The 22,258-nt window shown below is 43.3% G+C and overlaps 1 protein-coding gene and 1 pseudogene across 5 annotated transcripts in view; one reads left to right on the top strand and one right to left on the bottom strand.

Annotated features, from left to right (window-relative positions):
- NUS1 (NUS1 dehydrodolichyl diphosphate synthase subunit) overlaps window positions 1–8,699 on the top strand; it is a 44,954-nt gene extending 36,255 nt beyond the window's left edge. The window contains exons 5-6 of one of the 5 annotated variants that reach the window (XM_034669038.1): window positions 5,200–5,262; window positions 7,143–7,896. In XM_034669038.1, coding sequence (XP_034524929.1) covers window positions 5,200–5,262; window positions 7,143–7,269 — 190 coding nt within the window. In that variant the 3' untranslated portion in view covers window positions 7,270–7,896. Of the gene's footprint in view, window positions 1–5,199; window positions 5,263–7,142; window positions 7,897–8,100; window positions 8,117–8,524 lie in introns of those variants that run through there. The other 4 variants (XM_034669039.1, XM_034669042.1, XM_034669041.1 and 1 more) reach the window with 4 other exon arrangements.
- A 2,406-nt stretch (window positions 8,700–11,105) lies between these two features.
- Window positions 11,106–11,666, bottom strand: LOC100466517 (annotated as a pseudogene).
- Between the last annotated feature and the right edge of the window lie 10,592 nt (window positions 11,667–22,258).

Here is a 22,258-nt window from a genome sequence, read left to right on the forward strand (position 1 = left end):
TTTGTAGATGCTGTCGTGTTTTCTTTATGTACAATTATGCCACTTGTGATTAAGGGTAGCTTAACTTCTTTCTCTCCCATGCTTGTGCTTCTTATTTCTTTTACTTGCTTTATCAAACTAGCTAGGGCTTCCAGTACAATGTTAGACAGAGTATACAGCCTTATCTTTTCTCCAGTCTTAATGGAAATATTGCAACATTTCACCATTGAGTATGATGTTGGCTGTTTATTAGATTAAGAGAGCCACCTTCTATTCCTGTTTGCTGCAGGTTTTTATTTTTTAATTCATCAACTGGTATTAAGACTTATTTTGTTGTTATTCTCTAGTCTCCTTCTTCTCTCCTCCCCCCTCCCTCTACCTCCCCTCTCCAGGAAGATAGACCTCAGTATGTGACAGCTCAGAACTCCAAGACGGAGGAAAAGGAAGCAATATCTTCAAGGTGCAGCCTTGCAAGTTGCAGGGCGTCCCTTCTGGCACATACTGGTGATTAATCATAGTCACGGGTCAGCCCAGTTTCAGGGAAAGGGGAAACAGACTCTACGTCCTTATGGGACATTGGCAAGGGAACATTGTTTAAAAAGCATGTGGGGCGGGAACTATTATTACAGCCATCTTTGGAAACACAATCTACCATAAAATGTAAATTAAAACTACAAAAAAATTTCTCATTCATCAAATTGGCAAAAATCTACAAGTGGGCAACTGACTCTGAAGAAATAGGCACTCATATATTGCAAGCGAAAGGTGCCAAGAAGGGGAATTGGGCAATCATTACACTTTGACACACAATCATACCCCTATTCTACCTCCACGAGCAGAATATGTCCCAGGTATTATTTTGTAATAACAAGAATATAGGCGGTATTATTTGTAATAGCAAAGACCTAGACAACCCAAAGATCTATCACTAGGGGTGACTGGAATCAACTACGGAACATCCGAACCACACAGTACCATTTAGCCGTAATCAGGAAGATTTCCATGTAACAGCAAAGAAATATTTCCAGGAGAAGTCAAGATAGCAATGTGCAGAACAAACCCACTGATACTGGAAATACCAATATCATGATTTGCCTCATGATTAAAAAAAAAAAAAAGCAAACTTCTTTTCTTGCTCTGTTTACTGAAGGGACCTAGAAGTAATGACAGCAGTAATAGGCACATCTCTTGTCCATTTCTTGGTTTTTAAATACCAGGCCCACTCAAAGTTGGGGCATGTGCGTATGGGTCAGGGAGTCATAAGAAGAATATTACGGTTCTGTGGGAGAATGTTTCTATTCTTAGGAGATACTTGCCAAAGTATTTATGCGTCTAGTGTCTTCCACCTGCAGGTTCCTCTGAAATTATTCAGCAAAAGAAAGTACAGTAGCCCTTGTTTATCCGTGGTTTCATTTTACCACAGTTTCAGTTCCTGGCAGTTACCCACCATCTGGAAGCCTGTCATCGTTCTGACATATGGTCACAAAGTCGATAGTAGCTTAACACTACCTATAGAGGAATCCACCCGAGTTTTCTTCTACTATTTCTATAGTTTTTCACTCTCCCTCCTCGCCTCTTTTTCCAAATGGCTAATCAATTGTTACATTTTCAACAGGTCCGTCGTTGTTTTTTTTTTTTAAGATTTTATTTATTTATTTGACAGAGAGAGAGATAGCCAGCAAGAGAGGGAACACAAGCAGGGGGAGTTGGGAGAGGAAGAAGCAGGCTCCCATGGGAAGAGCCTGACGTGGGGCTCGATCCCAGAACTCCAGGATCACGCCCTGAGCCGAAGGCAGACGCTTAACAACTGAGCCACCCAGGCGTCCCTCAACAGGTCCATTTTTTGTCCAGTGATTTAAGATGCCATCTTTATGAGGATGAACACTGGAAACCCCTACCTTACCATTTTGCTGATGTCACTCCAAACTATTTTAAAACAAGACAAAACAAGGGCCATTTTTTGATGCAGTAATCTTGTTGCTATCCATGGCTTATTGTCGGAAATCCCATTTCCCAAAAAGAGTTGCCACATGAGCAAATTTTGACAAATTGGTTATTAAGTATATTGGCTCTGATGAAGGCAGATTTATTTCCTGATGATCTTTATCAGACTGAAACCAGCAAATCTTGAGTATTTTCATCTTGGTGCAGCGAATATTAATGTTTCCTTTATTTTCCCAGTGTTAGAGTATCAAATAGCTTTTGACAAAATCAGTCAATTGAAACAAAATTCTGAGGTCACCTTAATGTCCATTCATTTCATTAGGGGTATAGTCATATATATATATATATGTGTTCGTTTTTTCTTCTTTTGTTTTCATGGCAAGACACATGATTTAAGGGAAATTTACTTGGAGAAATCACATTTCTATTACATACACGACATGAAATAGGAAGGAATGAATTCTTCCATCAGCGTATAGGAATTGGTTTCATATATATCTATCTATCTCATTGGAGAGAAAAGATTCTTTCGGTGTCTCCTGAGAATATTCAGGTATGGGGCTTTTGGAAAGAATTTGTTGCACTTCTGAGTTACTAGTTAGTTTTTTCCTATCAACACTGTGCATCTTCATGCACCAGATCCTGTTTCTTCCTTTGCATTAGCTCCTAGGATGCTCAACATGAAAATGGGTGTTCCACTTTTATTAAGTATTATTATTAACTCTGCCTTCGTATTATAATTTTTGGCTTTATTTTTCATGAAGCCCAATTTTCTCATTTGCTTATTTTAGTTTTTGAAAAGTTTAACCTGTCACATATAGGTTGTGCTAAAAGAGTGGGTCTAACTCTGCCTACATTAAATCAAAGAGTATTGGAGATGGAGTGAGGGTGTTACCCAGGCTTCAGGAACTTGAGGAACTATTCCCACCCGCAAAGATAGCCCAGGTCTTGCTGGCTCTTGCCCTTGACTTCTCTCCACTGGGCTCTGACACCTATGCACTGCTCCGTGCCCTCTCCCTCCCTCTCTCCTCTCCTGTGCCCCTGAGCACGTGCTTCTCTAAGCACAAGTTCTCTACCCCCTCTCTCTCCCATTCAGAGCAACTCATGCAAATAGATATCACAGGCTTGCAAATGCACCACTTCATTAAAATTCCTGAAATCCTATAGCTCAACCTGGATTCACACTACAAGTTAATCCAACCTAGGAAGTCAAGAAATGGACCACAGAGCACAGGAGAATGACCCTACTTGCTCTATTTTCTTCCCCTCTGGTTTGTTTCTCTTCAGCCCCAGGGCTATATCCCATGCCGGGTAGTCCGGACACCCCCTGCTCTCTTTTCTACCATTATTAGGTCACAGTGTCTCTGCCAGAATGCACCCGTGCTGGTGATGACCTCTCACAGCGTCTTCCCCTCTGTGATTTTTTTTTTTTAATCTCTGACTTACCTACTGTTGGATATAGTTGGAAATAGCTCAGTTAATTTCTGGACTCGTGGATGAATAGGTGCTTCTTGAGAACATAGTGTGTGCTGATAATTCATTGCGACACGTACGAGGGTCCTATACCCTTTACGGATTCAAAGAAAAGAGCATTAATAAAGGAAATTATTCCTCCTTTTTAATTTGAGTCCTTCCAAGTTATGTTTCTTCCCATTCATGAATTATTCCCTCTAGCCATTTGATTCAAGTTAGTTCAATTAAGTATTGAGCTATATGTGAGGCAGAGTTATAAGCTATAAAATAAATAAGACACTACTCCTACTCATATGAGATTTTAGAGTAATACATTTTTACCCCTCCTTTGGCTGCATAGAAAAATCACTTGCCGAGGACTTAAAAACACTGTCAGCGGTCTCTTGGCAGGAACTGACTTAAATGGTTTGGGGTGGCATCTAGAATATTTTTTTAAAGACTCAAATAAATAAATTAATTTATTGGGGGGGAGGTGGGGGAAGGGGCAGAGGGGTAGTGACAAGCAGACTCCGAGCTGAACCCCACATGGGGCTCCAGCTCATGACCTTGAGATCATGACCTGAGCTAAAACCAGGAGTCAGACACCATCTGAGTCACCCAGGCGCCCCAAGGACATTTCTGTAAGGTGATCCACTATGCAGCCAGAGCTGAGGACCCCTGAGGCACGCACCTGAGCTACACGCAAAGTGGCTGTGCTACAAAGCAGAATATAATTTGACGCTATAATTATAAGACAGACACCATCGCTAACATCGTAAGCACCTGGCCCTCTCCCCCACTGTGTTCTGGGTTAGTTGCTCCAACAATCTTGTTCCATAAATCCCTACAGTTACTGTAGACATAATATTTATCACTAACCTTTTTTTTTTTTCATTTGTCTATAACCAGTGTTTTTGCTGCTGGACTAGGTTCCCTCCGGTCAGGGACCAAGGTTTGCAGTCAGATTAAAGTGATTTCACATCTGGGCAGCTCATGATATAGGCAAGTTACTTAACTTCTAGGTATCCTACTTATTTATCTGTAAGATGTCAATAATAATAGTGCCTAACTGAGAGGGCTGACATGAAGAGGTAATAAAATATTTCCTGTAAAGCATTTCGGTCAGTGCCTGTAACATAATGAGTGAGCCAGAAAAGTGAACTATTGTTACTACTAGTCCCTCTCGCCCCAGTATCTGGTGCACTGATCCGTACTTGTTAAGTACTTAATTAATAAAAATACCACTATACTTGACTTCACAGACCAGATTTATGGAACCCGGATGAGCGTGTAAGCACTTCTTTAACAAAAGGCTGACTGCCGTTGGTCCAAAGTGTACCTCTGTACAACTTCGGGAAAGGACACTGCCCTGGTTTAGCACTGTTTTGTTTTTTTTCTGGGACCAGTCGCCGTGGTTGGTGTCTCAGGCGGCTGACTGCTCCTGACTGTATCACGTGGTCTCCCTTGTCAACAGACTTGAGTTCTGCCAATGGATGACCGGAGGAGAGTGAATGGGCAGAGGGAGAGATGGAGCAAATATTCCCGCTCCTCCCTGCTCAAGGCTGCCCCTCTGGCAGGGGCTGCGGCTGTCCACACCGCCACCTCCCCTAAGGAGTCTCGAGCTCCGAGGTCATAGGATGCACTGAGCACCATTTCCTTCTGCGTTCTGGGTTCTAGGAAAGGTGACGGCTTCCAGCTCTTGCCAGTCTCCAAGTGCAATATCCCTCATTGGTCTCCTTAGCCTTGTCCACACACGGGAAGGGTGGGGAGGTAATCTCTTCATTGAAGTCTTTCGACTTGAATGCTGGACTCCGTTTCCCTTAGGTGCCTGCCTCATACCAGCTTTTCCCTCAGTGACGTTTTACTGCTCTCTGCTGGAAATTTGTGGTAAGCAAAATACATTTATTAGGTCTCCAAAAGGAATGCAACGCTTTAGATGTGGGTTGAAGTCAACAACTTCAACAAAGTTATGATTTAACATAACTATGGAGCTATGGTTGCCTCAGAAAGGAACCCCAAAGCCTCTTCACTTAGTTATTTGGGGTGTCACTTGTGAGCGCTTCTTTATTCTGTTTTTCTCTTCAGCCTCTTTCAAGCCCTCTTATTGAGTCTGCCCTTCCTTGGGGAACTCCACTCTTCCCCACCAAGTAAATCAAAGAATTGGGGGCGGGGACATACTTATGTGAAAAATTGTTCATTGTTTATCTGAAGTTTACAATGTAATTGGTCATCCTGTATTTTTATATGCTTAATCTGGCTACTCTACTCCTTGGACCGCTAGCGATATTAGCAGCACCAACATCATAGAACAATGGGGTCAAAAACATGACAGCGACGTGGTTGACTCAGGGTCACACTTCTACAGAGCAGGTCTGATTTGACCTAAAAACCATATTCCTTCCCATTGCTTGTTTGTCACTTGAGGAAACTTCTCTTTATTAGCACTGGTATGTTTGTTCCAAGTGCAGCTATGCCTTTCCTGGGATGTGAAAAGAACAAATATTACCATTTACAGTTTTTTTTAAATTAATTGATTAATTTGAGAGAGAGAGAGAGAACACCCGTGCATACAAGCTGGGGCAGAGGCAGAGGGAGAGGGAGAAGCAGACTCCCCACTGAGCAGGGAGCCAGATGCAAGACTCGATCCCAGGACCCTGGGATCATGACCTGAGCCGAAGGCAGACACTTAATAGACTGAGCCCCCAGGTACCCACCATTTACAGTTGCAATGTAATTTTACTTGTTTCTATAAGATCCAGGCTATGAGCGATAATAGAAAGTAAAGGGGTGTGGCGCCTGGGTGGCTCAGTCGGTTGGGTGTCCAACTCTTGGTTTCAGCTCACGTAGTGATCTCATGCATTGGGCTCCAAGCTCAGTGAGGAGTCTGCTTGAAGATTCTCTCCCTCTGTCCCTCCCCTCACTCTCTCTCTCCCAAATAAATAAATGGATCTTAAAAAAAAAAAAAAGGAAAGGAAAGGGGAAATTTTTGTTATGATTTGCATAATTTTCAGTCTCAACTTTACTGTCTTAATATTATTTATTGATGATCAATAATAAATATTTAATCACATCATTTTTAATTAATTTGACATATTGCTTATACCCTGGTATAAATTTTCAGATATCATCATTTATCTCAAAGACCTTATTGAAACACTACTAGTTATTCAGTTTTTAACCAGATCAAAAATTATAAAAATACCCAAAATACCCTTACTCAAAGTCTTTGTGGGGTATCTATCTCTTTGTTATGTTTTCATTTACTCTTCATTCACTAACACATATTTTTTAAAAAATATTTTATTTATTTATTTGACAGAGATAGAGACAGCTAGCGAGAGAGGGAACACAAGCAGGGGGAGTGGGAGAGGAAGAAGCAGGCTCATAGCAGAGGAGCCTGATGTGGGGCTCGATCCCATAACGCCGGGATCACGCCCTGAGCCGAAGGCAGACGCTTAACCGCTGTGCCACCCAGGCGCCCCACTAACACATATTTTTAATACATATAATGAAAGTGACATTTGATAGGCACAGTGCGCAAACAGTGTAAGACGCCCTCACTGGCTCTCAGCTTCATACTTCTACAAGGCACCACCGATGCTAGCTGGTTTATATTAGTTACTTCTATTTAACAAATTAACCCAAGTCTTAGTGGTTTGAAACAACAGCATCATATCTCATGGTTTCTGTAAAAATGATTCAAATACTTAGTATTACCTTTTTTCCCCCTTCTGCCCCGCACCTCCTAACTACCCCTCCCTTCCCAGGGCTGCCGTCCAGGTGGCAGCCAGCCGTTTCTCTCTGCGGATTCCCACCAGAGCCTCCCAACAGCTCCCCCCCGTGGCCACTCCGGCCCCTCAAACACCCGCTCGGCACAGCAGGAGAGCGATCTGAAAACGAAGCCAGATCCTGCTACTCCCTTCTCAGGACCCACCCAAGATTTCGTGCATTTATAGCTCACGAATCTGGGTACAGCTTAGCTGGGTCCTTTGCTCCAGAGTCTCAGAGGCTGCAGTCCCGGTTGGCCAGGGTGCGAGTCACACCTCAAGGCTTGAGAGGGGAAGGAGTCGCTCTCAGCCCGGTCATGTGCTCGCTGGCCGATTCAGGTCCAACAGGGCTGTTGGGCTGAGGGGCTTAGCTCCTCACCGGCTGTTGGCTGGGGGTTGCTCTCAGTTTCTTTTCACATAGGCCTGTCTATACTGCAGCTCAGGACATGGCAGCCAGCTTCTCTCCCAGAGAGCAAGCGAGAGGGCCAGGGAATGCCAGCAATAAACTGCAATCTTTTGTAGCTCGATCATAAAAGTTACACCCTCATACTTTTGCTATATTCTGTTTGTTAAAAGGAAGCCTTTAAGTCCAGTCCTTAGGAGAAATTAATTTTAGGAGCAAAAACTGAAGTCACCTCTACTGTAATTTCTGGCGTTGTTTTCTAGAAAGTCTGACGTCATTGAAGTCATTACCTTGACAGAATGGGATAGAGGGGAACGCTTTTTAAGTGAAGGAGAGGGTGAGGGAGGCAGGAGAGATTTCCCAAGTAAAGAAGTTGGCAGCCAAGGAACCTGGTGAGCTCTGCTGCTCTCTGGTTGGGTGGGGGGAGGGGTCGGAGTTGGTTTTAGCTGGATGTAAAAGACATTAAGTGGATATGTCTTACACACCCATGTAAATTTGTGGGCTGAGAGTCAGTCACTTCTGATGTTTGTTAATGTTTCTTCACTGTGAGAGCAGACACATGATGGAGAGAGGACCGGCACCAACACTTTAAAGGAACCACATGGTTAGTTTATGGATTTAAATCTTGGTGTGTCTAATTTAAATTGGTGTTTGTAGAATTCTGTAAAACCTATTAAATCATGTTAGGTAGAATTAGTTCCAGAACAATTATTGATGCTTGCACCAGACTTAATATTCCTTTTCATAATTATTTTCCAATACATGAAGTGCTGAGAGAAAAAAAAAAGACCTAACAAATGAGTTTTTGCTAATTTCACTTTCTATTTTTAGTTATCAGAATATAGTGTTTATTGGACTTGGGAGATAAAAATGTTACAAATATTTTTGGGTTTGAGATAAAATCTTAGTAAAATGAACAAAAATAATGATACATTCCATGCTTCATTTTTAATTCTCTTCCTTCTTCCATTTGGGGGAGGAAAAAAAAAAGAAGAGGCATTGGCAAAAGCAAACACTTTGGTGCAAGAATCAAGGATTCATACAATGACTGCCGCCACTGTATCGCTGGAGTTTCGATGTAAAAATGTCCCTCCACCCCACAAAACGGAAAGCTGTTTCAAACAAATTTATAGTAAAATAAATAAATAAATAAATAAATAAATAAAAGTATTGGTCTCTTTTGGACAAGAAAGCTACAAGAATAAATTATATAGTGTGCTTCAGTGTAATTCCTTTTTACCACGTAAAAATTATAATAAACATTGTTCCTCAAGAAAAAAAAGAAGAAAAAATTCTTCTACCTGGAATCTCAACAGTCAGATCACAGGACTCTTTTCTCAAGACCCACCCAAAGCTTCTCATCCGGCTTTGAACAAAGCACAAATGGTTCAGATCTCCCCAGCCAGCCTCTCCAACATCAACCCCTCTCTCCTCCCACTCTCCTCCATCCTGTGTGCTGGTCCTCACATTTACTAACTTCTAGAGCCTAATTCAGACGAGTCAAGCCCACTGAAAAACAAACAAATGAACAAACAAAAAGCAAATCTGCTGGAGGTGGTCGAAGTATGCACACTGATTAGTTTCAATAGACGAGTTTGCCCTTAGCTTTTGCCTGGATCCCTTCAGGCTCTGTCTCGTGTTACAGCCTCTGGTTCATTCTGTCAAATGACTGAATATAATTGAGGACTTACTGTGGGAAGCAGATTAACACAGCCTTCTCTGCCATTACTCTCCAAGGTGAGTGAAAATGACCTGTTTGGCTGTTCAGCTAATCCTTTGAGGGGAATTAAAAGGTTCATAATGTATCTGTTTGGTGGAGTCGAGCAGTAATATCTGTGGGCCAGATATTTCATGGTATGTAGAGACTAGGCAGTGGACTGTGAGCTTGGGGGCAAATTGAGTTGTTATTGAATTCTCTCTCTTTCAGCTCATCAATCCTCATGAGCAGACAGGTAGTTTTCAAAAATAGCCTGTCAACAACTTTGGAATCCCCCAGTTGGGTAGGTCCTCAGACAGGAGATACATTTTCTTGATTAAACAATACACTGTCACACCGGGCAGACTTGAAAGGGATGGGAAATAATGGAGTTATTAATCATTCTCAATGCTCTTTGGAAAATGCAATTTCTATTTCAGCAAAGCAAATCATTTCTCTTTAGTTAAATAACAAAAGTGGCCTGTAAACTCTCCTTACCTTTGGGTCATGCCTGAGAACTCAGGTCTGTGAAGATTCCATAGGGCCCACTCCCTTCTCCCAGCTGTCTGTGCACGGTGGGCAGAGTTGAGGCCAACCTGAGGTCACTTTTCCTGGACGCTTTATGTTAGGACTCCCTGGAGCTCTCCCAGACACATCCTGCCTCCTGGGCTTCAAGTTCTCAAAAGAAAATATAAGACAATGTGTAAACCACGGAAATATATATTAACAAGTTGAGGAAAACAAACAAGATGGTGCATTAAAAGCTGGCATCGTTTCCTCCAGAGAGTCAAAGAAATGCCTATCAGGCACCCACAGGGTGCTTAGCACTTGGTTAGGATGAACTAGCCATTTCTTGGGCGTTCAGCAATGACATATATGCAACAATGATAATATGAGTCAAATACAAAGCAGGACGGAAGACAAAATCAGAGATCACAGGAGCCAAAAGGATGGCGATGAAGAGAACTGAGGTCAACAGCAAAACCCTTAAGAGTCTTCAATGATGAGAATGATTGGCGGAGAGGCCAAAGCCTTCATTGTTTTCCTTATGGAGCCCATGATAGCTTCCCTGACTGTTTTTTGTCAGCCAACATTCCATGCCCTGGGCGATGTGATCCTTTGGGCCACAGCAGGCTCCTTCTACAGATGCCTAAGTTCTCCTGAGCGCTTCTATTTACCTGGGGACTCCAGGAATTTGCAGCGTATGGTCAGGCTTACGAACCATCCAGTCTCATTTTGGTCTTCAAATCTGGACTCAGGTTTCTTTAGAGGCAACATGATTGTTTCTTACCAACACTCTGCTTAGAATCTGGAAAGGTCTGATTGCCACAGGACTCATCCGTGTGCTGTGTCCAAGCATCTCAGGATGGGGGCAGAAGGGCATTCTCCCAATCGCCAGCACTCCTAGTAAACCGCTACTCCTGCTCGCTCCTGCAAAAGCCTTTCTCTGAGGGCTCGGCCCTTTCAGTTCTCTCTTCTTCACAGTTGTCATAGCTGATCGCTCTCCCACACTCAGTAATGGCTGTGGTTCACTGCCCCTCTCTTTCCCTTTCTCTCTTCCTCTCTTTCTTTCTTTCTTTCTTTTTCTTTCTTTCTTTTCTTTCTTTCCTCTCTCCATTCCCCCTCCCTCCCCTCACTTTTCCTCCCTCCCTTCCTTCCTCCCTTCCTTCCTTCCTTCCTTCCTTCCTTCCTCCCTCCCTCCCTCCCTCCCTTCCTTCCTCCCTTCCCTCCTTCTTCAAAAAGCTTTATTGTTTCCATTTGGTTCAAGGCTTGGGAGAGGGTTCCCAGGTGGTTAAAAGGAAGCCTGGCTGCAGGGAAGGCTCGCCCACAAGCCCTGGCACCAAGGGGATGCCAGAGGGAGCCTTCAAAGGCTGCTTGGCTTCAGAATCTCCCAGTTATGCTCAGGTGAGCCTTTGGAAGAGAGATACTTGCCCAGGCCAGCCTGGGGGCCAGCCAGCCTGTGGAGGTTAGTCAGGTGGTCGCTCATCTCCTTGATATGCTTCACCATGCTTCACCTCCTCATCCAGGAAGTGGTTTTCCAGGAAGTCACAGAGCTGGAGGTCTGTGCAGGCAGAGCCCAGGGCATGCAGATCCCAAAGGGCCTGGTTCAGGTTCTTCTCCAGAACCAGGGTGGTTTCCATGGCGTCCAGGGTCTTACCCACTCATCTTGGAACAGCTTCTGCACATCCTGGAAGAGGGAGTGGCTGCTCTGCTGGGTTTGCGTCTTTAAGAGAAGCTCAGTACCCTCAAGCTTCTCAGCCGACTGGTGAAAGAAGCGGCCCACACCATCCAGAGCCGAATCCTTGCAGGGGAAATAGAAGCCTGGAGAGAAGTAGGTGTAGGAGGCCCGCAGATGTGTGCTGACCAGGCAGCTGACCATGGCCTCCACCTTGGAGGAATAATACTGACGAATCTGGGAGCTCATGGTTGATGGGTAATTAGGAACTAAGCTCAAAATAGGGTGTTGGCTGGTCTTGGAGGCACGGGGTGGCATAGATGATGGTTCTGAAGGTTGAGACTGGAAAAAGGTTGGAGGGTGGTCAGAAGCTGGAAGAAGGGGCATCCCTGGGTCTGTTCCGACCACATACTGTTAAAACAAGAGAAAGATCCGTGGGACCTCTGGGTGCACTGGCTCACTGTCCCCCTTTTCAACTCAAGCCCCGCCATCACTGAAGGAACATGGGCTTTGGAATCAAAGAGAACTTGGTTTGAAACACAGCTTGGCCTACTACCAATTGTGTGACCAGAGGCGAGTGGCGTAACTTCTCTGACCCTTAGTTTGTCACATGTAATGCACAGCAGTGGTGCTTACTTGAAGGCTGTGCAACTAGGCCTGTAAATTGCACACCACAATGGGAAACTCACAGAAAGGGATAAATGGTGCTTGGGAGGATTGCTGTGATGTGGACGGCTTACCCAGCACCCTCTCTTCGCAGTTCTTCCATCACGCAGCTCTATCAAGCTCCCTGGCATGCGGTCACTTTCAGCTTTAGACCACCTCACAGCACTCAGAATGGCCACCCCAGCAAAATCCTAAAGATCTGCATTTTTTCCATGACATTTTCCTATTATTCTAGCCCTCTTACTTTTATACTCAGGTTGTGCCTGTTCTCCAGTTTTTCTTCATCCTCCGTTCCTCCTTGTTCTCATCTCTTTTCCTGTGTCTCAAAGTAGAGACTTTACGATGTCATTAATAACATTCTTTGACACCTTTCTTGCTTTCCAGCAGAATTCCACTGCTAAATTAAACCAGGTGATTGCCTCCTGTTTTTATACCCAGTCTCTAGAGAGCTATTAGAAAAACAAGATTAAACTTTGGTGAGGATCTGTAAGTATACATTCTGCAGCTTAGCTCTGCTAGGTTTCCTCCGTGCTCTTCACATTTCGACCTAGGACATTCTCTTTGAGTTTCCTACACATCACCTTTCTGAAAGCTCCCAGCTCAAACTCTAGCCATCTGCATCACGAGAGGAACTTCCCTAACTTTCTGCTACATCCCCTCTCTCCATCCTTTCTCAGTTCCTCCCCCTCTAATGACAAAGATCCATATAGTAGAAGGTTCTGTACCTCATCTTTTCCTATTTCTTTAAGGATGTCATTCTATCGTTCATCTCTGCTCTCTTCTGTTGCATTACCCTTCCTCTACCTACTTACTTTCTCTATCAAAATATAAATGTGTTTAGGGTCTTCTCTCCTTCATATGCTCCCCTTCCCCAGACACTACTGTCTCTCAGTTTGAAACATTCCTCCTGGTGTTTACTGTTCTAAATCTCCAACCTCTCCTTCTTCCTCCTCGCTCCCCCCACCCTCCCCCTTTATCTCTGGTCCTCTAGTAAGCGCATGAACATTTCGTACGGTTCCATCCTCAGCCCTTTTCTATGGTTATTCTGGATCATCCCCTATAGAGGTGATAGTCACCATATTTAGCACCTGGCATGGGTGGCCACTGATGCATCGGAACGGATTCTGGCCATAAGCATCTGCTAGAGCCATGCCGGAGCACAGCAGCTGAACATTAGCCCTGACTCCATGGCATCCACAGTCACCTGTGTCCCAAATCTCCACCACCCCCGAACTTCTTTCATAAATAGAGCGGACGCATTCCCTGGGATGTAGCACAGGCCCCATAGATTCGACATTTGGTAAACGAGCTCTTCTTTTCCTCTTTTCCCCAAACGTTTCTTCTCCTGCATGGTTTGTACTTCGAGGACTTACAGAGAGGGGAACAGCATCCCATTCTATCTGGAGTAGAACTGTTTCACCACTGTGATCTTGGCATTTTCTACCTTGGCTGCAGCGAGAAGAATACAAATCTTAAACTGTGAACTTCCCTGATAAAATCCTACAATGACTTTGTGCTCCTTTGAGGTTAAAATTCACACTCCTTAGAGCATACAAGACTTTTCAGCCTGACTGACCTCTCAGCACTTCTCTCGGCACCCTTACCCCTTCGTACCCTCCTCTCCATGTTAGATGGAACCCCAAATATCATCCCCTAAAGGTTGTGCTAGCTTTTGCCTTGTGCCTTTCCACAGCATCTCTTGGCTACCACTAACTTGCCCTGACCTGTTAGAATAGATCCTGCTTCCTTTTAAAAACCTAGTCCCCCCCATCGCCTCCCCAAACAAAACAAAACAACAACAACAACAAAACCTAGATAGAGATGTCATTTCTTTTAGGAGTCTTCTTGAGCTCCCCACTGTCCAGTTGGGGTTAAACACACTCCCCCTGCTCTCATTACAGCTCATGGTTACCTCTCCTCTTTCACTGATCAGAAACCATGGCATCTCTCTATTCACCTGTCCAGCTCCTCCCTGCAATGTGAAGTCTTTAAAGGCCCTCAGATTAGTGGTCGGTGCACAGTAGGAGCTCAAGAGTTTATGGAGAGAAGGGCTGATTGCACCGAGCAGGAAGATCGTAAATGATGAACACCAACATGTCACTCCTGTTCATTGTTGGGATGTTGGTTTGTTTATCATTTGAGAAGGCTTGAAATTAGTGAAGCAGATAATACTGCCTGCTCTTTGTTCAGAGTCTGGAGAAACTATCGAGACACACGAAGTGTCCCCCAGGAGTTTCTGAGAATCTAAAGCTGATGAGAGGGCTCCGTGAGCACCTGCCGCCTCCCTGTGGGCACTGAGTGCCTAATGAATCTTGACTGACTCTACCTCTCTCTCGGTGCTTTGCCGAAACAAACCCATAATGCTTTAGATTGGTTTTGTTTGCCACTGTCCACCTTTCTAGATTTTTCTTTCATAGAGTGGAAATGGACATATGTAACATTCTCAAATCACCTTGTTTTGTATTTTGGGTGCTCTCTCAAATCCCGTCCCTATTTTAATCGTTTCAGTAAAATGACATAATTTATCTTTTAATGTTTCTCTGTTGCTCCATAATTTTGTTACATCAAAGTGTGTTCCAGACACAAATTGTGATTTAGCACGTGTTGTTCTGGATCTTGCATAGCCTGCAGGCATTTGATTTAAAGTTTGAGAGGGAAATGTTGCACTTACCAGGGGCTAAGTGACTGTGTCTGGGGTGGGGTGGTACACATGTGGGGAAAATGCAAATCTGTGAGCGGTGAAGGAAGAGGTCACCTTTAGTCACTGGGGCAGACAAAGTATTTGGGAGCGGATTAACTGCACAGTAGTAAAGGACTCTTTCTTTAGAACCAACTTTTAAATTATTGTCCAAATTGTGGTTAAAACATTCCCTCACTTGCCCTTCCCATTCACATCTCTTACTGCCCCGCAAGAGAGATTAGCAAAAAGTGGACAAAATTAATTTCTCAAACTCTTAAGAAGAGAGAAGTTCAAGCCTATAATATGAGAGCATTTTATCCTTCTTGTGCTAATGCTGTTGATAATTTGAATTTTTCTTACGATTGAAATGCAAAGTAACTCCTTCCGTCATGTGATCCTTGCTGGGGCGTCCTCATCTTATTGTCTATCTCAGACCGTTCTCAGTGTCTTTCTTTTTTTTTTATTTTTTATTTTATTTTATTTTATTATTATTTAAAAAAATTTTTTTTATTATATTATGTTAGTCACCATACAGTATCCCTGGTTTCCAATGCAAAGTTCGGTGTTTCATTAGTTGAGTGTAACACCCAGTGCACCATGCAATACGTGCCCTCCTTACTACCCATCACCAGCCTATCCCATTCCCCCACCCCCCTCCCTTTCTGAGTATCTTTCTTTCCAAGGCTAACCACCGCTGGGCCTTGTGCTGTGTTGTGAAGGTCCAAATGGCAAGGCTGGCGTTTATCAATTCCACATTAGCATTACGGGATGTAAGGGAATCAGCATTCATTGATCACATGTGGTGGGCCAGAACTGTGCTGGGTGCTCACAGATGCTATCTCATTTAATTCTCATCACGTTTCTGGTGAGGAAGAGATTATTTTCATCCTGTTAGGTAAGTATGGGGTTCAGAGAGCTTAAGCAATTTGATTTGACCAACAGAGCACAGAATGTAGGGGAGCCTGGACTTGAATCCAATTATGGTTGATTCTGAAAACTCATTATCGTTCTATTATCCAGGCTCCGTCCTGCTATGACCAGGGAGTATCACAGATTTAGCATTTAATTTCTCTGTTATGAAGTTTTTCTCTTAAAAATTTCATTGTGGTTCCTAATGAATTCTCTGCGTCTCTTAAACAATGTGTCAGAGGCTACCGTGTGCACATACACGTGTGTGGGTGTGCGTTAGAAACGAGAGAGAGTTTTGTTCATACGTTAGGGTATTTAACCCATAGCATTTATACTGAGAACTCTTCCCTTTTCTATGCCTCCCAATTCGAGAGTTTTATAAAATGGTCTGTAACTTACAAAATCCAGATGTGGATTAATAAATGGCTTATTGGCACAAACTTTGAAGTAGTTGACAGAGTCCAAATTCCTTTTCTTTTCTTCATCTGTCCTCATTGCTTTCCGACCTCATTTTTGTCTCCTTGCATTGTGTTCCCTTGTGACTTGGTCTCAGTTGGTATCAATCCTTAGCAGCCTACTTCACGCCTTTCCCCCCTTCTCTTTTCTGGACTGGTTTGTGTCCTTTTCTATGAAAACTTTCTCTGTCTACTCTCATCTTTGATTTCTTCTTAGTCAGAACCATCCAGGTGAAACAGTGAGAGAAAGGATAAGTGATTGTTAGCAGTATTTCTACAACTAAATTAAAAGAGCAAAGGACATTGGTTTATGATTTTTTTTTCTTTTTAAAACTATCCTCAGTGGTTGGACAATGCTGGTGTATGGTGAACCCTCAACTAATATTTCCAGGTTGTTGGTCGCTGCTTATGAGGCAATGCTACACAAAACGACATATATACTATATTTATATACTTACATTTATTTATTTATTTATTTATTTATTTATTTATTTATTTATTTTAGAGAGGGGGTGGGGAGGGGCAGAGGCAGAGGGAGAGAGAGAAAATTTCCAGAACACTCCCCGCTGAGTGTGGAACCCAATGCAGGGCTGGATCTTACAACCCTGAGATCATGACCTGAGCTGAAATCAAGAGTTGGATGCTTAACTGACTAAGCCACCCACATACCCCGAAAATGGCATATTTTAACTGTTGTTGGTTTCCATGTCACACACTTTGAAAGTGACCAACCCAGTGAACGGGGTGAGGCCTATCATCTGACAGGTATATCTAGAGTAAGAATCTTTAGTGAAGAAAGGCTCCTTAATACAACGAATACTTTGGCATTATTTAAGTGCCACGTTAATTAGATGACGTGACATAAATCATCAGTAGGGGCTCACATTACCCAATCCTTCCAGCCTTGTCATTCTTCTGTCCTAAACAAACCCAGTGCTCTGTGCCATCAGCCCCAGCCACCGTCTTTTCTCCATTTCCACTTGCTGAATTACCTCAGGGTCTGTGTGTGCTCCCAGAGCATCCCATACCTCTGCTGGCAAAGCACTTACAATAGTTGAAATGATGTGTGTGGCTGGGTCATTTATCATAACCTTCCTGTGAAGCTATTATATACTCATTGCTTCAGAGGAACAATGTGGAGAACAGAAGGCAAAAGGCTCCTTCAACATTTTGGAGGGAGAAGGGCTTCCCCCTGTGGCAGAATTTGCTATTGTGCTCACCGAAACCTGTTTCTTTTTTCTCTTAGACACCCAGCTAGCTGATTTTTTCAGACTCCCTTGTAGTCAGATGAGACCATAAGTAAATGTGACCCATGGACTGTTGACAACAGTGATCTTTGCTCTTCCATACCTGAACCCAGAGACCCCCAATCAGTCCACCACTCTCCATCTTTTCCACTGAAAGCTGCATGGAGAGGCCGCTAAGGACAGAGAGGACAGTGAAGCCACAAAATGGAAGGAAAGTAGGTCTCTGCATCACCATATGGAAGGTGGGGCTAAACACTTTCAACAGACTGTTTAGTGACAGAAGAGGGGTGGGAGGCAGAAAGACCTGATGTAGACAGTTTTGTGGAATCTGAGAACAGACATGGAGACCCAGGTTCGTAGCAGAACTCTAGCAGATGAACAGTTATGGAGTGAGTCTAGGGTCCCAAACGCCATGTGGCAGAACAATTCCTATCCCCACAAGCACAGCTTAGGCCCAGAATACAGAACTGCTGGACATAAACATCTGCACAGATGGGTCGGGGGTCACTTCTCAGTGGTGACTGTGCAGGCTGGTATCAAGCATCAGATGGACTGCTGGATGTCTCAGCAGATGCACATGCTCGGGTAGCCTCAAGTGGCCTCAAGGGACATTGTTGCCTTCCCCCCGCCCCAGGAACACCTCAACACTTTGTAAGACCCATCTACAAAATGATATGCAACCATGGAAAGGGGAAGTCTCTAGTGGGCTGAGATGAAGTTTCTGTTACTCTGGGGAATGGGAGCTTGAAATGGGAAATAAGCTAGGTTATAAAAAAAAAATTAAGAAACATCTATCTATCATCTATCTATCATCTATCTATCTATCTATCATCTATCATCTATCTATCTATCTATCTATCTATCTATCTATCTATCTATCTATTTATTTCACCACTGAGAATGAGAAGCAAGATTCGTCCCCACTCCCTCTTTTGCTTGTCTGTGTTTCCTGCTGTACTGTGAGCTCTATGAGGCAGGGCCTGTCCAGTTCACCAGGTTGTCACCAATGCCCTGCTCATGTTAGGCGCTCAATGACTATTAATGAGCATGTGAACAAATGAATAGTCTGTGAACAGAAGAGTGGTTCCATTTCTGTCTATCAGTGATGGCTGTGGGAAATCACATCAGCAAGAGCAGAGAACCAAGTTGGGAGAGTCTTCTGTTAGGGATCTTGTCCTTTTTTCTAAAGTGAAAAAACTAAATGTCACTGAACCTATTTCCTGAGAGACAACATTAGCTACTGGGTCTTAAAATAATAATTATTAATGGCAGAACACTATCACCTTTGTGAAGGCTTACTCTCATCCTTGTTAGGATGCGAAGCTCAGAAGATAATAAGCCAATGTTCAATGGCAGGCTTCCACTGTGACATCTGTTTTTATAAAACACATGCTTATACATCTCATATGTTGTGTCTTCATATCTTTGATTTCAATCATAACGAGCACAGGCAGGTATCAATAGTGTTTTTATATGAGCTGGAAATACTACATTTGTTCATAACTCGAAGGTGGTTATTTTTGATATACAATGATGTAAGATGATTTCAATGTTCAGTTTTCATTTTACATCATAATTATAATCACAACAATACTTATCAACATTGCCATTTTGGGGACCATTTGTTGAGTGCTTACTTGGAATATCTGTTGTTTTAAAATTCATTTTGTATCTATGGTTTAATTGGTTTTCAACCTATGCCTGGAGAAGAAGCAGGTGCCCTTCTCCTGTCCCTCTTGGGATCACATCTTGAGAGGTGTATGTTTGCAGCAGAAACTCTCAGAGTGATCCAGAGGAATCAGAGTACTGGAGGCTGGAGTCTCGCCTTCCTGAACATAGCCTGGGAGGGTGCCAAGACAAAGAGAAACTTTGAGTTCAGCATGGTAGAGGGTTGAATTATGGGCCCCAAGGGATATGTCCACTCAGAACCTCAGAATGTGACCTTATGTGGAATAAAATTCTTTCTAGTGTAATTAAGGTAAGGATCTTGAGATGATATCATCCAGGATTAGGTTGGACCCTAAATCCAACCATGAGCATCGTTATTAGAGATGGAAAGAGAGATACAGGGAGAAGAGAGCCTGTGAAGAGGGAGGCAGAAATTGGAGTTATGAAGCCGTAAGCCAAAGAATGCCTAGGGTTGCCAGTGGCCTCCAGAACCTTTGAGAGAGTCCCAGAACAGATTCTTCTTTAGATCCTCCAGTAGGAGCCAAACCTGCAACATCTTGATTGCAAATTTCTGGCCTCCAGGACTGTGAAAAGATACATTTCTGTTGTTATAAGCTACCCAGTTTGCGATAATTTGCTATGGCAGCTCTAGGAAACTAACACAAGGACAGCAATAGCTAGGCACGGGCCTGCGGGCAGTCTTCCAGTCATGCCCTGCAAATCAGTGCACAGACGGCCCCTGAGTGTCCCAGCCCGGCGGTGTGGTTCTCCAGCGGAGAGCTGGAGCAGCCCAGAATAGGTCTGAGGCCAGGATAAGGGAGGATAAGAGTGTAGAAGCCCAGGGGCGATGGCTTGGACTCCCCCATTTTTAGTGACAGAAGCCTGGTGCAGAAACAGCTCGGCTACTCCACAGAGCAACTGGTAAGAACCCAGTAGAGCAGGTGGCTGCCCAGCTGCCAGGAAGAATGGTCGTCATCGAGGAAATCCTCAGGAACTCGGAGGAAGTATGTGGCCCAGGAACTTCTCTGTCTACTGCCAAGGTGTTGTGAGCTGCCTTTGGTGTTTTGTTATCCTGGAAGAAGAGCAGAGATGAAGGGGAAAGAAAGCCTGAAAACTGCATACAGTTGACTCTTGAACAACACGGTTTTGTACCATGTGGGTCCGCTTATGAGCAGATTTTTTCCCCCATAAATACTATACGGTACCCTCAGTATATTTTCTCTTCTTTATGATTTTCTTAATGCTTTCTTTCCTCTGGCTTACTTTATTTATTTTTTATTTTTTTTAAATATTTTATTTATTTATTTGAGAGAGAGAGAGAGTTCACAAGCAGGGAGAGTGACAGAGGGAGAGGGAGAAACAGGCTCCCCACCAAGCAGGGAGCCCAACGTGGGGCTTGATCCCAGCACCCTGGGATCATGACCCAAGCTGAAGGCAGACACTTAACTGACTGAGCCACCCAGGCACCCCTCCTCTGGCTTACTTTATAATAAGAGTACAGTGTTTAGTACACATAAGATACAAAATATGTGTTAATTGACTGTTTACGTTATTAGCAAGGCTTCCAGTCAACAGAAGGCTATTACTGGTAGTTAAGTTTTGGGGGAGTCAAAAGTTATATATAGATTTTCAACAGTGTGGGTGTCAGTGCCTCTAATACCTGTGCTGTTGTGTTCAAGGGTCAACTGTATTTATCCAAAAGAGACCAAGTGTTTACCTGAAAGACACTATTTTATACTGGAAAGGAACATTACCTTTAACTGACATGTTTAACTTTTTCCCCTGGTATTTGTCACATATGAGGCTCAAAGAATAGGTGAGTTACAGAAAACAATTGACTTTTTTTGCACATCTGAGTCGTTTGTGCGCATTCAAGATTTGTACACTTCATCTCCCTCTTATTCGGGGTGAGGTCTTCCTCACTGGACCCCTGTGCTTCTCTTGCAAGAACTTGGTGGTTCCAACCCCACCCCCAGAAGGCTTTCAGATGGCACAGTGTGGGATCCTAGCAGGAACCCAGCGTCAGCTTCAGATGAGACCTTGCATAATGTGTAGTGTGTTCAGCAGGTGTGAGTTCTTTTCTTCTCTTTTTCTTTTCCCTCCCCAACTCTTTATCGTGGAAAGTTTCAAATACGCAAAATAGTTGAGACTAGTTCAATGAACACTCTTATACTCACCACTCTCTTAAACTCAACAACTGCTAAGATTGCCTCACTCTCTTCCTATATATGTATGTGTGTACGTATATATATGTGCATATTCATATACAGGTTTTATTGAAGTATAATTGGCAAATAATAAACACATATTTATTTTATGTTCTTTTATTTTTTATTTTTAAAGCTTTATTTATTTGTTTGAGAGAGGGAGAGAGAGCGAGCGTGAGTGGGGGGAGGGGCGGAGAGAGAGAGAGAATCCCAAGTAGACTCCATGCTGAGTGCGGAGCCGATGCTGGGCTCAATCCCACAACCCTGAGATCATGACCTGAGCTGAAGCCAGGAGTCAGACACTTAACCAACTGAGCCACCCAGGTGCCCTTAGCATATATTTAAAGTACACAGTTTGATTAAGTTTTGCCATATGTATACACTATGAAACCATCATCACAATTAAGATAACAAACACGACCATAACCTTCACCTAAAAGTTTCTTTCTGCCCCTTTCTGATACCTCCCTCCCCCACCCTTACCTCTGACATTGCATCCCCAGGTAGCCTTTGATCTATTTCTGTTACTATAGATTAATTTTCTAGAATTTCATATAAATGGACCCATACAAAAAATACTCTTTACTGGAGGGGATTCCTTCACTCAGCATAACTATTTTGAGGTTCCTCCAGGTTGTTCCATGTATTAATAGTTTATTTCTTTTATTCCTAATGTCTTATCATATGTAAACCAAAATCCGTTTATCCATTCACCTGTTGGTGAGAATTTTCATTGTTTCCATCAAATAAAGCTACTGTGGGCATTCGTATATGAATTTTTGTGTGGACGTATGCTTTCATTTCTTTTGGGTGCATAGCTGGGAGTGGAATACTAGGTCATATTACTAAATGTGTATGTTTAACATTTTAAGAAACAACCAAGTTGTTTTCCAAAGTTGTAAAACCAAGTTACATACCCACCAGTAGTGTAGGAGAGTTCTGATTGCTTCTAATCCTTGCCAACATTCGTTATGTTTAAGCTTTATAATATTAGCCATGCTGGTAGTTG

This window comes from Ailuropoda melanoleuca, chromosome 10 (genome assembly GCF_002007445.2).
Source record: "Ailuropoda melanoleuca isolate Jingjing chromosome 10, ASM200744v2, whole genome shotgun sequence".
In the NCBI taxonomy this organism is placed as follows: Eukaryota; Metazoa; Chordata; class Mammalia; order Carnivora; family Ursidae; genus Ailuropoda; species Ailuropoda melanoleuca.